Below are 19,025 nucleotides of genomic sequence, written 5' to 3'. Positions count from 1 at the left end.
ATAGTGATCTTCTTATTTGAGAAATAATCACACGTCATCTTTTTTGTAAAAATCGATTGTTATATTTTTTAAATCTTTAGTATGTTTATTTGCCATAGAAATACGACGTACTATGTACAGAATGTCAAGAGTGGTGTGATATTTAAAAAATATCTAAAAAAAATGTAATAGTGACATTTCTGCAGAAAAGGTAATGCTATATAATCATTGGAATGTGATCTATGGCTGGAAAACAGGAAAAGCTTAAGTGAAGCTTGCATCATCTGTTTCCCATTTAACTGTACAGAAAGTAAGCAAACGTAAAATACAGAGGGCTTTTACAATAAGTAAACAAAATAAACTTGTAAATTAACGTACGGTAAAATGCACAGTGTATACTGACTAAAACAGATTAATGTGGAGAACTGAGGCGAAAAAATGAGCTATCAGAAAGAACAATAAACACGTAACAAGGAGAAAAAGAAAAAATGTAGCAAGGTAAATTTGGTGGATCACTGATTGGTGGATCAAGTAGTCTTTTAATTTCGCTTTGAAGCCGTTTCTATTAGGTATGTTACGGATATCATGTGGTATCTCATTCCATATTTTGCCACCGTGATAGTCAAAGGAAAATTTGCCCAAAGTGTAATTCCTTCTAGGGATGAGAACATCCCTTTTTGTAATTAATCTTGTTTGGTAATGGTGTTGTGGGAAAGAAAAATACTCATCAAAACGTCTGGGTAATCTGTTGTGAAAAAGATCATGAATAAATGTACAGAGTTGATATTTAAACTGGCTGTAAATGTCAAGAATACCGAGAGATTGAAAAAGTGGCCTGCTATGAGTAAAAGAATCCTTAAAACAAATGATGCGAACAAGTTTCTTTTGTGCCTTATAAACTGAATCAAGAGATGAGCGATAAGTACTGCCCCATATTTCCAAACAGTATGAAATATGTGGGAGAATAAGAGCATTGTCAAGAAGTAACAGAGTGGATTTGGGGAGATAATGCCTCAGTTTGGAAATAATACCAATCTTGGGAACAATTTTATCAAGAACCTTCTTAATCTGTTGTTTCCATGTAATATTTTTATCAATATTCTTCATCAGTTTGCCAGGGTGATCCGTTCAATACACGCCAGTCTAACTTACAACCACAAATTACAGAGGGTAAGACAATGTACATGATGCTATTCATATTTAAGATATCATTTCAATTTCCAAAATATGTCATAGAACTGCCAGGTAAATTGGGTAAGTTACAATTGTACCAAGGTTTGACTGCTGATCGATACGAAATAGTGATCTTCTTATTTGAGAAATAATCACACGTCATCTTTTTTGTAAAAATCGATTGTTATATTCTTCATCAGTTTGCCAGTGGCATAAAAACCTAGGATACATACTCCATTGTATACTTTTGACAGACGTTTCAGGTGATTTATGGGGAAGAGAAATCCCAGCTTGGCAAGATCATCAAAGACAGCACTATCCTGCAACCCACAGGCCTCCATCCAATTATGAAAGTCAGACTGATCCCTTTAATACACGTGTGCAACAGTCTTACTTGCCTCAACAAATGACACAAGGTAAGATATGTACATCATAAAGACCATGATACACAGAAATGACGTAATTGTGATTTACCAAACCAGTCACAGCGCTGGTTTCTCATTGAAATTTGTATAAACGACAGTTACATTAAGGTAGAATGCACCTCGGGGACAGATATTCGGACTATAAAATTCTATTCTGATCTTCCACTTGTAGAGCTCATTTGAAAACTGTTAGAGTATGAAAAATTGTAACGCCTAAGTTAGTTTTTCGAAATCCGAAAATTTTACTTTTCCTTAACACGTTGATGGCGGCTGTTTCGAAAGTCAATTATCGGTAAATTACGGATAATTTATACTCGGGTACGAAACTTTGCATGTTGACTCCTGATTTTCAATTTTGAATTGATAAGAGAATGTTTAAATATTTCATTGTGGAAAGTTAAGCAAAAGTTTACATCTTTCACTTTCACGGCGCATACTGCCGTAAGGAACTTCGTTCCTGATGCTGTTGCTGCAGAATTTTCTAAAATACATTGTATTCTTTTATAACCGATTTGCAATCAATGTGGGAAATTTGTGTGTAAATTTGACAATCAGTTATAGGAATTCCCCTCATGATTGGACCCAAGTTCTCTTTTGTATTGAAAGTCAAGTATAACACATCATAATTACCGTAGATTCAGAACGATAAAAGTGAAGACTTATATTTGAAACAATGGTTCTACTCCGGAATAAAAAGGACGCGATGCGTTCTACAGACTCAGTACGCCCAAATAATCACGTGATGCCGGTACAAACAAGCCCACATGTGTACTAACGCGTATGGAAATACACGTACGTCTAAGCGCGTTTGCGCACATGGCTTTGTTTGTACCGTGGTCGATTCGAATTCCGGGTTTGGCCTTATATTTGAAACAATTTCCAAAATTTAAATGTGACTTTTGTAATTTGGACGACGTTGATGACGAATTTCCATCAGTCATATTGTGCCGTCGGCCAATTGTTTTGAAATTGCCTTTATTATGCATTTATGACAGGATTCTCATCTGATTCGACAGGAAGAGGCTTTCCAGCTGGGCAAGATTATCAAAGACAACGCTTTCCAGCAAGCCAAAGTCTAACATCTAGTGACGATTATGAGATTGTCGCAAGGTGTAACGCACCACCACAGATTGCACAAGGTAAGGTAATGCACATGATTAATTCATCATTACACCGGCACTGCAATTAACAATACTGGTAACAATACTTGGTTTTGATTTTTTTTGATAAATAATAGCTTATCCGACCAGAGGAGATGATCATGCTCGGCAAGATCAGAGACAACACTACCCAGCAACACAAGGGTTGCAATTCTATCATGAAAGTCAGAATGCTCAGTACAGTGCGCAGCAGTCTAATTTTCCACCACAGATTACACACGGTATGATAATGTACACCATATAGTTCAGGTATCCTGTCACTGAAAGTTGAACTTCTGGTCACAGCACAAGCTTGTGAATGAACTTGTATAAATGACGGAATTTTCAGCTCCCATATATGCATATGTATATATGCAAATGAGAGGTATTCTTATAAGGTGGCAAAATAGCGTCTGTGTGTGTATGTATGTATGTATGTATGTATGTATGTATGTATGTATGTATGTATGTATGTATGTATGTATGTATGTATGTATGTATGTATGTATGTATGTATGTATGTATGGTGTCTGTCTGTCTGTTAGTCCGTCCAGAGCAAAAACACCTAAACCGCTATGGCTGCTGTCTTAGTATTTGGTGTACAGGTGCACCTTGGGGTGGAGATGTGAATTTGTTCAAATGAACATGTCAGTGCCAAAAATATGCAAATGAGGGGAAAAAAGGAAAAATCCTTTAAATGGCCAAAACTCAGTAAGCATTGGTTAGATTTGATTGAAACTTAGTATGCAGATTCCTTTAGGTATTCTGAATTATGTGTGCACAAATTGGGGTGAAATTTGCATGTTTGTATTTTTAGGGTATTTTTGTCTGGTTTTAGTAAAAAAATCTTGTTCTCTGAAATCGCTCGTGTGATCACTTTGAAAGTTGGTATTCATGTTCCTCGGGATGACCTCAGTCAAGTTTGTACAAATTGTATTGATATTATCATATTTGTAATTTTGGGGCAATTTTTCCAATTATTGGTCAAAAACTTTTTTATCCAAAACTGCTGATCTGATAGCTTTGATATTTGGTATACAGGTATCTAAGACTCTTCTTGATATAATGTATTGAAGATAGGTTGAAACTGGCAATTTTTTTATTTTGGGGGCAATGTTTGCCTTTTTGATCAAAAAAATTTTTCTCCTAAAACTTCTGATCTGGTAGCTTTGATATTTGGTGTACAGGTTCCTAGGGTTTATGTTAACAAGATATATTGAAATTAGAATGAAATCTGCAGTTTTGTATTTGGGGGTCAATTTTTCTCATTTTTGGTCAAAAAGTTTGTTTCTCAAGATTTACCAATCTGATTGCTTTGATATTTATTAAACAGGTTCCTAGGGTTTATGTCAATATGATATATTAAAATTAGGTTGATATCTAGAATTTTGAATTTTAGGGGCAATTTTTGCCATTTTTGGTCAAAAACTTGTTTCTCAAAAATCACTTGTCTGATAGTTTTGATGTTTAGTAGACATGTTCTCACAAATGATGTTAATTAAATATGCTCAAATTATTAAATCTTTAATTACCGTAGGTATTTTTGCAGCTATTTTTGCCATTTCGGTCAGGCCGACCTTAAGTGGGCTTGCCAGTCTGTGTATGTCAGTCTGTCTGTATGTATTGTCCATGTTTCATACAATTGTTGGCTTGGTTTGATAACTATATGGGAGCGAACAGTGACATTAGCACTATTTTTTAAGTATGTAGGGTTTTACTGGCGATTGATCAAAAACTCAGTCACCCTATTGTTGAGAAATTATCTGTTACATGTTAGCAAAAAGAAAATTGTATCCAAGTATTGTGATCAGCTCTGGACTCTGTGAATTCTCAAAAGGGTCGCACCCAAGTTATCTTCTTCGTTTTAAGGTAGAATGCGCCTCGAAAGTGAAAGACTTAAACTGTTGCTCAAACTTTCCTTAAGGAATCTTTCAACCATTTTCTTTCAAAATCAAGAATAAAAATCGGGGGGTCATCGTGCAAATTTTGGTACTAGAGGAACAAATAAGATTTACCAATATTTGAAATTCAAAATGGCCACCTTCCCTGTGTTAACTCTACGGACAAAAATATAAATTTTCGAATTTCGAAAAACTAAGCCGGTAAAAAGTTTTCTTTCACCAAGAGCTTTAAAATGAACCCCAACAAGTGGTATATCAGAAAAGAATTGTAAAAGTGTCAGAGTCTGAATATCTGTATCTGAGGTGCGTTCTACCTTAAACTGTCAATATTACTCGATGCAAATCTTAAACGTTGAGACTGGACACTGAAACGGTGTTGCAGGAGCTAAAACAAATCGATGGTGTTTGTTGAACCAGAGAGACTGTAGTTGAACATATATCAATGGCGAATTTCATCATTTTCTGCAGTGTTTGTGAAGGAAGATGAAAATGTAAATTCAATACTCAGATTGTGCAGTCCTTATGATTTGTATAAAACCATTGTACATTTTACAGTGATCTCATCACATCCATCTGCAGGAAGAGGAAATCCAGCTCTGCAAAGTTATCAGGGACAACACTGTCCTGGTACCCAGACGGTCTCATCGATTTCTGAAAGTGACATTGATTCACTGAATACAAGACAAGCTGACTGGTCTACACAAATTTCACAAGGTGTGATACCGTAGATAGTGTAAATCACAATTATTATAATTATCCCTTGTTCTGTCATTTCAGTTTGCCATATCAGTGATGAACAAAATGTTTCTAAGTGATATTTTTACTAAGAGGCTGAAAATTGGTACAGTTACGATAGAAGCTCTTAGTCTTTGAATGAAACATAAGAATGTTACTATCGACATTTGAGAAATATTATATGATTTGCATTTTCTTTGGAAAATATTATATTTTCAGTGCGTTTTGGATTTTTGTGATTCTCGATTGCATTGTTTAAACTTAGAATCATAAATGTTGAGACTGTATGTTTGAACGGCATTCAAGGAACGGCATTGAAGTAAGTGAATTGTGCAATTTGGACTATAAGCTTATGTTGAATATGAGTTACATTCTTTCGGCAGCAGTGTCGCAAATATAAAGATAAAATTGTAAATTCGTCGGCCGATTTCATAGGAACTTTGGGAACTGCTACTTTCACTTTTTATAGGAGTTTCATCTGATCGATGGGGTAGCAGAATTGGACAAGATTATACAAGACAGCACAATCCTGCATCCCAAAGGCGTCCACCCAATTACGAAGGCCGGAGTGGTTCATTGAATACACAACGGTATCACTTGCTTCCACACACCACACAAAGTAAGATAATGTGCATAATAAAAACCATGATACTCAGATATGTCATCACTTCAGTTTGCCATAAACATCTGGTATGATGTATAAATTACAGTCGAACTACGAAGCAAGCCGAAGCTGGTACTGCTGATCTTTCATTATACAGCCAGTTCATTGTTTGAGAATTGATGGATGGTCAAGCTACGGTATACTTTGAAAACAATGGTACATAAACTCAGACTACAATGTGTTGGATAACATGGATTACTAAACAATTCTACAAAACATGTGCATTGCGTAATTTGATCGTTTTCGGCAATGTCCCTACATTGTCCCAAATCTGTGGGCTAGTCAAAATCATAACAGTGTAAACTGAAGGTAAACACTTCAGACTGCCTCGTTGAAAGTCAGATGATCGCGAAATTTGAGCAACGCATTTTTTTCACTGTCGTGTAGATGATGATGAAGGCAAAACTACTGCGCTTACCAGAGAAATGCTAAACGACTCGTTTATAGTGTCCCTTGATAGAATACAGTAATCATGTGTACGACGATAAAAATGACAATTTTTCTGAGTGCAGTACTCTAATTGTACTCACACTCAGGATACTAACTTTATTGCTAATTTTTGACAGGGGTCTCATCTAATCCAACGGTGGAAGGAAGTTATCAAAGTCAACACTCTCCTTCAACCCAGACGGCTCAATGCAGGAGTTATGCAAGTCAGAGTGATGCGTTTGATACAGGACTAATGAACTTTCCACGACAAACTACAGTCGGTAAGAAGATGCAACTAAGAGTATATTTCATTATGTTCTCCCTTCCGTAGCTAGTAACGTCGAATGTTGGCGATCAAACTAATACTCATGATGTGACATGTACTAACCTTTAAAAAACGAGGAAATTTCTGGCCAAATCGACCCACTTTGCGCCGTGATTCGCCACATTCAGACGTCACAACAACGTGTTAGCGGTCCAAACTATTAAAGTCCAAACACGTCGAAGTCTCATTCAAAATTCCGTGCCCGCGAAAACCCGACAAAGTGTATGGCGCCACCAGCGGCAGTACTGAAAATATTTGTAATGCGGAAGTAAATATGCCAAAGTAGAAGCGGCGATTCCGATGAACAATTTATTTTTTCTTCCTGGCCTAATCGATATTTTGATCTTGTGTCAATATACCAGGACTGTCTGAAAACATTTATTGCTTGCCATTATTACTCAGTCGTCTACGAAACAGAAATCGAAATCAACATATTTGATCGTCAGGCGCATCATTATAATACAGACACCCGCTATTGAATTAAACGTTCGGAGTTGGTCTGAAAAAGTTGCCACAAAAAGTATTATTCATCTAACTGTTCAAACAACTCAAAGATTGAGTGGTGTGTACATATACATGAAATTGCTCTAAGAGAGTTGCGGGACTTTCTGTTGGGTGATTTCAAGATGCATGAAACAGATAATATTACTTAGTAATGAAAGTAATGTACATTTATACGCTTATGAACTGAGGCTACACCCTATTCATAATAGTCTCAGTGCATCATTGGTTGATATTAATTTTAATTATAAAATCAAAATAATCGTAATAACTTTAAATCCTACTTCTCATTTATCATTAAAGTTGACACATGTACATGTCTTATGTTTGAAATTTCAAGTGTTTAACACTAAACGAATTAGAAATTTTAATACACAAACATATTCATATGACATAAGGTCTAATCTTTCAAAACATGACAGCAATATTGAAATTTCTTTATCGCTATGGCGATTTGGTTACACAAAATAGTGAGTTTTAAATCATCATCATGCAAAACAAACCAAAAGCTCTAATTCTGTTGTTGTAATACGACATAAAAGAGGTCCAATAATCAGTAGAACTACAAAATAAATAATTTATCAGGCCAAAGAAAAAAAATCGAAAATTATGAAAGACTAGGACCACTGCTTAGTGATGGTACAAGGTGTCTTGATTTGGTAAACGAACCCTGCCAGCATGCTACACTAGTCAAGCTAAAAGAGACAAAATAAGTGGAAATCGGCAAAGTCACCAAATAAGGAATAGTGTCAATCATCAGTTGAGAAACAGATACAACATCTATGAATCTCCATTTAAATTTCTAATACGATTTCATTAATCTACTTTCTGAGAATCCTTAATGCCGCATCAGTTTAATGAACTGTTTCATTCAGAACTTGAAGTCTTCATATAAGATACAAACTCTGCCGCATAAGGGTTTTATGATATATATTGAGATATGTACATTACGTAAATATATAGTTTTAATCTGTATGTTCAGGTAATTGAAACCTGCCTTCCAAAATAATTTTAGGCTTGCACTCATTGACCGCTTTCTCATTTAGTGAAATGACAATAAAACAGCTGGTGTTAGGTCATGACCTTTTGAATTGGAGTTGTTAGATTGTCCGACTGACACTGCCCAATCACTAAAATCTAATTTATCTGCGCCATTGTCTTACTTTTACCAATAAAGGCAATACATTCGTAAAGAAACCACCCAGATATCGTGTTCACTGCCTAAATTTGCTTGTTGGTGGCTATATGCAAATAGTGCGGTAAGGTATATAAACATTTAAACCATAATGTAATTGAAGTAATTATCTTATGTTTTTCTTTACTTATCTTTTACAGGGGCGTCATCTGATCCCATTCGAAGTGGCAATGAAGATACACGACACAACGTACAACATAACCCTGAACAAATACCAATTCAATTATGTGATCCATTCAGCGACAAGCTTTTTAAATTATCACAACACATTACAGATGGTAAGATATTGCGTGTATTTGAGATACTCAGACACATAGTACGCTAGACACTGGCTGGTCAATTAACTAGCTACCAAAAAATGAATGTCTGCAAACAAAAACACATTTGCGAAGTAGAAAAACCTTCTTCAACAGAGACTGTGTCTGTAGCCTTTCGACTGTAAACGAATGTTGAAAATCAGGAAATGAATACACGTAGTTGTAGGCTCACAGCTAAATGTCAGCCAGCTTTAATATTCTATGCACTTTCCAGTATTTTTGTTGTGTTTGTATGGTAAACTTTCGAGCATAAAGTAAATGGAAATGGAAGGACACAGAAGGACGGTGAAGGGCAAAGAAGGCCGAACAAAAAACACAATTAAGTGGTGAAACAGTGTGTTTTCTGTAAATAACTATGAAGGCATTTTCAGCACAGGATAAGATGTCGAGCAGTATTGTATAACACCCTATTCTTTTACTTTAATTTAGAAATATATTGTCTTTCAAAATATTCTGCACTAATATTATTGTCCTTCGCCCCATTTTGCAATAAAAACGCTGTCTGTCACCCTATTCTGAGGTGTAATTTCTATCCCTTACCCTACTCTGTAATGAAAATTGTGTCCTTTACTAATTTTGCAATGAAACATTGTCATCCGCCCTATATTTTGCAGTGAAAATACTACCCTTCACCCTATTCTGTAGTGAAAATGGTCCTTCAACCTACATTGTAATGCATTCAACTAGTGTCCTTCGCTATGTTCTGCACTAATGTTGTCTTTTGCCCTATTTTGCAGTGAAAATATATTTGTGTAACGAACACGTTGGCCTTAAACCCATTTTGTACGTATCATATAGTCCATCAGCCTACTCTAGAGGTTATGCTGTCCTTCACTCAATTCTGGACTGAAGTACTATTCTTTCCATTTCTGTATTCAGAAATACTGTCCTTCTTAGTCCTTCACTGTCCTTCAGTGTCCTTCGTTTAAGTTCAGGGCTAATAATTGGTCTTTTGATCATGTATAGGAGACGAATAGAAATAAAACTTCGACATACAAAAGAAAAGTGATGAAGATATTTTATTATACACAGCTATTGTCCCTTTAAATTGTGCTTACAAAAATATTATTTGAGTGTGCGTAACTTTAAGTGGTTTCATCTTTCTGTATTGGACTTGACTGCAAAGCAGTCTTGTACTTTCTCTCACACAGGCCGTATAAATAATGTTGGACAAGTCTCTTTCCTTTCGATGTAGAGTTTGAGATATTTAGTAAGATGGCACTGAAATGTATAGGGTGTTTGTATTAACTCCTACAGTCTCCATGCAATCTGTAACTCTTTTGCAATTTCTCGTGATTCCAGCGTGAAGTCAATGATGGTTCTTTACTTTCAGAGGACAAATGGTTTTCCTTAATAAAAACTTTCTCTCTTTATTTTCCCTTTCCAACAGACAACTTGGAGGACATGAAACGTCTCTGCAAAGGGAATATGTTGACAGAAAGAGAACTACAGTCACTTAAACATCCCTTTAATTTTTTTGATAAGTTACGTTCAAAAGGTTTCATTCATGAAAACGACACAAAACTGGTAGCTACTCTGCTGAATAATATTGGTCTGAATGCTCTTGTGGGAATGTATTTCACACCCTCTGCAAATCAAGGTAATTTAGTACAAACGTGCTCCTTACGTTTAGTTCACTTCTTTAGGTACTTCGGCTTTGTTCAGTGCAAATTTGGATTCTTTCAGTTACCCAAAGTATCTCAAATCAGACAACAATTGATAAAAACAAGAGCATCAATACAAAACGAAAGGACTGTCAGTATTGAAAATCAAGTTCATATGGAAGCGAGAATAAAAATTGCCCTCGAAAAAAATGGACGTGAAATGCGGTAATTTCATATCGAATATGACTACCAAATGACAAGAGAACATGTGACATAATAACGCAATAATAAGCGAAGAAGTTTTAGAAAACACTCCTTTACAAGATGCAGTATATAAGGCGCCATTCTTTGGTGACTTTGAAACCTTTGTAATGTAGCCATATTGTTAGGAGGGGATGATTGCAGTATTTCGTCAATTTATACTTGCAGAATTTCGCCTATGCTAAACACTTTTGTATAGTGTTTTCTTTAAACAATCTCTGAGGTCCTTCAATAATTTTTTTTGCTTTCTGTACTTGTTGGTCAAGAAATCACCTTTCGAAGGGGTATAAACTGCTTATCCTAACTCAGATCGATATAGATTAAATATCGAATGATCTACTCATTTATACACAATGCATGTCTCCTGTCTCTTTAATATTCGTCTCATCATGCAAAATAATTTGGCTGTACATTAACAATACGTTTTGTTTTAATATTTTTGACTGCCACAGGAGTTTCAAGCGCATTTCAAACTAGGCAAGACCATGCTTATGTACATCTTATTCATGATACTGAGATATTCTGTTACTTCCAGTGACGGTGTTGGTCACTGCATAGACAGGTGAAAAACATTTGCATGAATGACCGATGTAGTAATGCCTGTACGGTGGATAAACTTGCTTGTGTTTTAGGGGATACCACTGATATTCACAAAAAGGGTATTTTATTGTAAGAGAAATTACATAAATTTTACACCCAGCCAAAGATCATTACTACAACCAGATTGTCATTTAAAGAGCCACAGTCCTTACAGTGTGGCCAGAACTTCAGTGTTGTGTTCTGTGTAACAAGTCTGTTGAAGACTTGCCTCAAGTCAGCAGGCTTACACTATAAACTGACGCGGCCATGTTTTGTAAATATGATCGAAACAGGGTCAGGTCAAGTTTTTCAAGACCTGTCGGGCCTAGAAAATAATGCCGCAATTCTCTATGGGCCTACTTTAAGAATGTCCAGTGTAGCAACGTTGTGGCTCTTGCATTTCACGTTGGATGGATTGTTGACCTATTATATAATTGAATCCATTCATGGATGCTCGAAACATTTATGAGTTATTCTGCTTATTGACCAAAATATATTCCATCAATTTTAGTAAAAATGAAGGACTATGATTTTTTTACGCAGCCTCCGAGCGGCATGTAATTTCTTAGGCGTACTGTGTGAAATAATGTCGAGTTTAGCGACCAATTTTGGTACGCTGAGTTTCTAATCATGTAGGGACAGAAAACTACCCGAAATAAGATTCCAGAACTGTTGGCCGAAATTTGGAATTGCTTGCTATGATAAACTATTCAAATCTCTAGCCCAAGGTATTTGTCGGTCACTGGGAACTCTGCAATACGCCTACGAAGCATACCCTCAGACAGAGTGTACACTAAGGGGCGGACCATTTGATAATCTAGGGGGGCTTCGAAGATTGACTGTAGAGCATTATTTTTTCCTCCCTGCTTCACCTGGAATATTATTTTTCAACTATGCGAATGCTGGCATCTTTTTTCTACTTCCCCATAGAGGATTTTTTCGAGCACATGCGTGCGCTGAAATGCCAATATTTCCCATTCTTTTTGTGACGATGTTTTTCTTCATATGAAATGACAAAACTGAATAAGGAAAGAAATGTAAAGCAGCACAAAAGTTTACATGGAACTATAGGCAAACAGCATCTGCTTTAGAATGCTGGAAAGTTGGAAAGAAAATAGAAGCATCCTTTACAACATCAAACTAACTGTTGCAGACAAGAAGTCATCGAGGTCTCAATCTGTAGAAAACCACTACCACTGTTAGTGATTAAGTTTGTTCTCTGGTAGGCTAAAGTATGTGGCGCAAATCAAGAGAAGATTTGAAAGGCTACAAATGCATAGATGTAGTTGAATATTGCAGTAACACAATTGATCCAATTACTTTGGGTGGTCAGGAGGGGGTGTCCCCCTCCCTGATCCAGAAAATTCTGAATTTTACATGGGTAGCCATTTTGGGTGATTTAACGTAGTTTGTGAGGACTAAAAATATATTAGACATGAAATGATTTCCCATTACAACTTTGTCAACAGATACAAGTGAATATTAAACACCATTTGAACTAATTTAGGATAATTGGATCCTCATATTCTTCAAATTTCTCAAAAGTGTTAGGTGCCATATAGCTGAATGTTGCAATATTACAAATTACTCATAAAAACAAGTGTGTAACTTAAAAGTAGATGAGGTTAGGCCGCGTTTAAAAAAAGTGGTGAGGGGGGCTGGAGGAATTCAGGGGGGGGATTCGAAAATTTTTGGGGTAGTCGAGGGGGGGGGGACTTGAAAGTTTTGCTCTGCCTATAGGGGGGGGGGACCTGAAAATATTTTGACTCCCAACATTTTGATGTTGTCCAATGGTTCTAATGTTAGTAATAATTAAACAAAATCTAGAACCGTTTTGTCATATTTTATGTCTTTAATCTCGAAAAAGTCTACAAATGTATGAATGCCATTAAATTTTCGTAGAACAAGTTGGCCTTGTAATAGGGCAGGAGCCACAACTGTTGATAATTTTTCAATATTTCTATGCAATGTATCAAACACAGTTTCTTGGTGTCTCTCTACAGCATGCTGAAGAAAACAATATTCAGTTTGTCAACAAAGCCCGTTTGTCTAAATAGTGGTGATAATTGAATGATGCAAATGCACGGTACACGTAGGCTGTGTTGGCAAGCTGAATATTGGATAGCTCAACATTCTGTAGGGAATAGAACAAGAACACAATTGTATAAACTGAACAAAAATATTGTTAAATAAAAAGTTAATACAACTACTGCCCTGCTACTCTATACTGGCAGTGACAGTGATACATGTAGAGCAACACATAGAAGACTAGGGGACTAACAGTGACCATTGATTTTTGAATTCTTGCATATGAGAACAATCAAATATTAGAGAAAAAAGACGGGGGTCACCATAATTGATCTTATACAAATGTACAATGAAAAGTGAGTTTTTCTAAAATCACTTAAAATCAATATATAAAACCATTCATTTCAAGTTCATGCAGTGAATGAAATTTTCACATCTCATTGTACCAATAACAAAAAAGTAAAACTTTGAACAGTAAAGACTCTAATTTAAATGGAAAAATGTGTGACTAAATGGAATCTTTTATTTCTTATCAAATTTGCCATTATCACACCCAAAATTTCTGAGATTAAAACATTAATTTCATGGAATATTTTAACCTTCCAGTATTGTCAATTTTGTAAAACATTTTATAAGTGGCATCTAAGTTGTATATATCTTGTACTTTTGAAAAAAAAAATTTGGTAGGTCACTGTGCTCATTTTTTCACAATTTGGTTAAACGTAGCTAGGAATACACAATTTTCATACTCTCTCATGATTGTCATTTTGTGTGCTTTTCAACTGGTGCCATGAACTGGCCAGAGTTGGATAATCTCAAGTTGGCTTAGACTGAGAAATCCAAAAGTTCACTGATGCATTTAATAATGAATCAATTTAAGAACTTGCCCTAGGTATATGGCTCTACAACCTGCTGATAATAAGAGATAGTGTTGAACATCTGCGTGCAGAACAACACATTACATGTTTTTTTTACTGTGCGTGCATTCCTAATAAATATGCCGCTATATGGTAATTGGGGGGGGGGACTTGAAAATTTTTGAGGGTATTGAGGGGGGGACTTGAAAATTTTTGAGGGTATTGAGGGGGGGGGATCTGAAAAAAAAAAAGATTTCAATCGCGATTCCTCCAGCCCCCCCCCCTCACCATTTTTTTGAACGCGGCCTTACATTTGAAGATTAAATGCACATTACTTCATCATCCAATTATCCCAAATTAGTTCCAATCGTGTTATTATGAAAAATTCCTCTTTTCACGCCAAAGCAAAGAAATTCAAATTAATGCCAAGAAATCAAAATGCAGCTTCAGCATATGTGTACGCTACAGAAGTGCTTGGGATTTCGATTGCTTCAAAAGTTTATGTGGTACATTGGTTCAAATTCGTTAAGGCTTTTCATTTAAAATGCAGATTCTATTTGGATATTAACAGTTGTGTCGTGTAAGACGGCTTGCAAATCAAAATAAATAATTAAGACATTTATAAGTAGGTCTATTCTATAGCAAATTATTCTACCCTTGTCCAACCGTCGTCACACTATGTTGCAAAAGTTGTTTAAAATTGAAAAAGAGTTGTCCCAGGAAAATTCAATATTGGTGTGAGTACGGGAACCAATTTATGTACATGTCAAGATAAGCCTGGCACATCACTGTAAAGAACAATAATGGACACAGGTTATCCAGTGCAGGCTTTATAGACAAGCTCAATTGAGTATTCAAGATATTTTCAGGTCTAAGGATGAGCAACTAGCATAAGCACAACCACAGAGAAACATATAGTCTATCTATCTTTCTCTATGGCACAACAAATGAACAATGCTCAGCCTACTTAGTTGTGTTCGTCAAATATTAATCAAATCATGGCATTAATTAATTAATTAATTAATTAATTAATTAATTAATTAATTAGGCGCACCAAAGGGTGCGCTTTAAGTAAAAGACGTTATAGCACGCTGACATTGAAAGATATTATGAAAATGGTGTGCCCGAACGATGAAAACTAAAGATGTTTTCACCCGGACGGCACGCTGAAAATTTTAAGTAAAGACTTAAAGTAAGTGTCCGTGCATCATTTTTGACTTTATATCTGCTGGCAATCTTTTTTATTTTTTCTGCCATCCTGGACTGGATTTTTTTCCCCAAAGGCAAACCCTCGGAATCTTTTGCCCCGAAATCTTCTAACCCCCTGATATTAAATGGTCTACCCCAAAGGACAGTTGCTCAGGGACTTGTCGCGTGGCCAGTACAAACGTTCCCATCTCTGAGTAATCTAGATCTAATTACTAATTCAGCAACCTACAAGTCGAGCAGGAGATATTAACAATATCTCTGTTTTTGAAAACAATGTTCTATCGACGCAATTCAACTAAATAGATGTCTTTTCTGTAAAATAAAATAAGAGGCCATACATCACTTCCCATTGCAGTGGTTTTGTTCTTCTAGACTTGTATACTGAATCACAATAAATCACTGAGCATTCCATGACATCCAGCAGAAAAAAAGAAAACACCCTGCAGACAAGCATCCCGTATCTTGACACACGTTTCTACTGTTATGCGTACACCAAAATTGTCAGGGTTAATCTTTTATATTACAACTTTACCGTCTGATTTTAGGCAGCATTTTCTCATTCCTTTAATAAACACCACTACGTGTTGCTACTAATGAAGCACGGCATAATTTTTAAGGGAATGAAGTCTTGGTTAATCATTCTTACAAAGACTTTAACATGTGATACAGAGATGCATGGGTAGTTGGAACTCATCTGCATGTGATCATCAGGGACAGCCTGGACCTAAATTTATCAATTGTTTTTGTGTTTTCTTGTCTTTAACAGGGCCTTTACGGAAGAAGATGAAAACTCTACATACACACCTGAAGGACAAATACAAACGTCACTACTCTAAACTCCTACCAATTCCTTGGAATGATGAGATTCATCTCAATCTTCATGACGTATACACAACACTGGAAGTGAAGCAAATGAAAGGAGTACGTGTGACTCTTAAAGAGGGCACAGCATTAGAAAATCTTCATGACATGTTTAAATCATCATTTACCAGGCGTATAAGGATAGAGGGCGCACCAGCTATGGGAAAGTCAACTCTCTGTAGAAAGTTAGCTTACGATTGGTCTTGTGGTGAGTTACAGCAGTACACCCTGCTTTTCTTTCTGGAAATGAGACACATAGCGAAAACCAACATGATCGACGAAATATTTAACCAGCTCATACCGGATGACTTTGACCTTTCCATCCAAGAGCTTTCAGAAATAGTTTCACAAAGCATAGACTCAGTTTTATTTTTATGTGATGGTTTAGACGAACCTGATGAATGTCGGGTGGCAAGTTCTGAAATTCCTAGGCTTATTTCAGAGGGTCTGTATTCTCGGTGTACAGTTGTTATCACAACAAGACCACAACTTTGCAACAAGTATTTGAGCAAGTGTGATTTGTATTTACTGGTAAAGGGCTTTACATCAAAACGTACAAATGAGTACATTTTGAAGTATTTCAAGGATGATACTGAAACAGGTAATTCACTGATCCAACAAATAAAGGATAAGAAAGAAACACAGAAACTTATGACAGGTCTTTTGAGGAACCCATTACATGTTTCATTTCTGTGCATATTGTGGGAATGTCACAAAGAAAAAACCTATCACTTCCCAGAGACACTTACCAAATTATACTCTGAAATATTAGAATGTATCCTCAAAAGATATTGTGTGAAAAATAACATTAAATTGGAAAATGATAATATACCCAAAAATGTACTCTGTGATAGGGACACACTAGCCTCAGATTCCCATAAGGCCTACAGAAAGAACAAAATAAATTTTGATAGATCAGAGATTTCCTCTGAAGCAACTCTTAATTTTGGATTATTAGTGAAAGATCTTGGACATGCTCTGAGAAAATCTGAACAAATTTATTTTTTCTATCACATGACATGGCTTGAATACTTCACAGCGTTACATGTGACGTCTCAGCTTAAATCAAAAGATACCTCAGTGCTGCAGAAATTTCTGGAACACCCACGCAAACACTTTCAAATTTTGAAATTCATTGCCGGCATTGTCGCAAGGGAGGAAGGCGATTTGTTTTTCACGGAACTTAATAAAAAACTGCAGAATATGCATAGAAATCTGCAGTCTTTGAATGCAGTCTGTAGGAAACAGCGAAAAGCATTAGTGTCTCTTCAAAACCTTTATGGTGACTTTATAAAATGTTTGTTGGAATCAAAGTGTTCTGATGCATTTATTACCTGCTTTGATGTTTTAAGCAAAGGAACCATTGTTTACAGCTATCAACAGAATAAGCAAGAAGGTATTTACTATTTAGACCATTTATTGAATTTTCATTGCCCAAATGTAATAAAATTAGATAAAGAATGCTGCAGCTTTCAAAATTTTCTGCAAATGTTGCAACTCATTGGAAAAAGCAGTATGACTCTTGACACTCTATGTGTACTAGGATTTGAAGAAAAAAAGATCAATAGCTGTCTAGAAATACTTAAAGGAAATCCAATTAATGTGAAATCTCTCACTATTTATTCACAAACTAAGTGGACACTGACAGATATTGATAATTTGGCTGCTATAATAAAGAATTTCAGGGGAGAAAGTATTTCCTTATCTTTAAAAGTTGATGAAGGAGAAAATAACTCTTGGTTAAAAAATGTAATTGAAAGAATTAAAGAAAACACATCAGTGAAATGTTTCAAATTTAAAGCAGATCAATGGGATGACATACTGCAGACAATGACACACAATGGTACACAAGAAATTGTTTGCACTGTGCACTCTTATATGACAGCTGCATCAGTCAATGCTTTATGCACTTTCCTTGAAAATTGTGATACTACAGAGTCATTAAAATTGTATATGGAAGATTTAGGCACATTAGATTTAATTCTGAAAGTTAAAACAGCATTGATGAAAATAAGCCCCAACTTGAAATCACTGCACTTTATGTATGCTCATGATAAATTGCTCAATGCTTTGTCAGCAAACATGACATTGAATGATATAGGTATGGAGATCAGCAGAGGAACAGATGATGAATCAGTTTGCAGTGTTATAAAACAGAACAAGTATGCCAAGTCAATGACAATTTATGACTACTACTATGTTGTTACTGATGAGATGTGTCAGAGCATAGCAGCAGCTCTGAGGGAAAACAAGGTTCTGAAGCACTTGAAGATTGAAATCAAGTGTGATAAAGACCTTGATGATGCATTGACTGTTATGAACAATCTACTAATACCTGTCAGCAAAGAAATAGAAACAAATCAGGTTACTCTGGATTCAATCACACTAAGGGCACTCATTGAGCAAAACAGCTCTGCATGTACTGAATTACAGTCAATAGTATCACAGCAGGAAAAGCCAGACAATTGGTATCATCATGTTTATCAATCAGTTCATTCAGAGGGACACTATCATCTCATACGCTACACCTCTGAGCATTCTTCTAATGCTATGTAAATATAGAACAGTAGAAAGTTTCCATCTCTGTAGAATGCAGAATATCTGATACAGAATATACCTTAAGTTATGTAATATTCATATTTATTTTATTATTATACTTCTATTACTATTATTGTTGTTGTTATTTATTTATTTTTTTCAACTTGTCATGCAATTAATTTTCTGTATTTAAAATATTGGATGTAAAATGTATGGTATTATATGTGAAATACTCTGTACATTGTATATCATTGATATTTTTCAATATTTTGTTCTATGGACAGTTATTGTATGTTGAATATAAT

The 19,025-nt window shown here is 35.6% G+C and overlaps 1 protein-coding gene and 2 long non-coding RNA genes across 3 annotated transcripts in view; 2 read left to right on the top strand and 1 right to left on the bottom strand.

Annotated features, from left to right (window-relative positions):
• The window catches only part of LOC139115182 (uncharacterized), a 43,314-nt gene that overhangs the window by 8,631 nt on the left and 15,658 nt on the right, over positions 1-19,025 (bottom strand). The gene's annotated exons all lie outside the window — the stretch shown is intronic.
• On the top strand, positions 85-2,711 carry LOC139116438 (uncharacterized). The gene is made up of 3 exons (XR_011548293.1): positions 85-1,149; positions 1,407-1,568; positions 2,573-2,711. It is a non-coding gene; the product is annotated as an uncharacterized lncRNA (long non-coding RNA).
• On the top strand, positions 2,731-16,157 carry LOC139116423 (uncharacterized). The gene is made up of 8 exons (XM_070679062.1): positions 2,731-2,758; positions 2,815-2,958; positions 5,197-5,331; positions 5,822-5,971; positions 6,583-6,726; positions 8,607-8,744; positions 10,174-10,429; positions 16,088-16,157. Exons 1-8 carry the CDS (start codon positions 2,731-2,733, stop codon positions 16,155-16,157), a joined length of 1,065 nt encoding a protein of 354 aa, XP_070535163.1.

This window comes from Ptychodera flava, chromosome 17 (assembly GCF_041260155.1).
Source record: "Ptychodera flava strain L36383 chromosome 17, AS_Pfla_20210202, whole genome shotgun sequence".
Classification (NCBI taxonomy): domain Eukaryota; kingdom Metazoa; phylum Hemichordata; class Enteropneusta; family Ptychoderidae; genus Ptychodera; species Ptychodera flava.
This window is presented reverse-complemented; position numbering and strand designations above follow the sequence as displayed.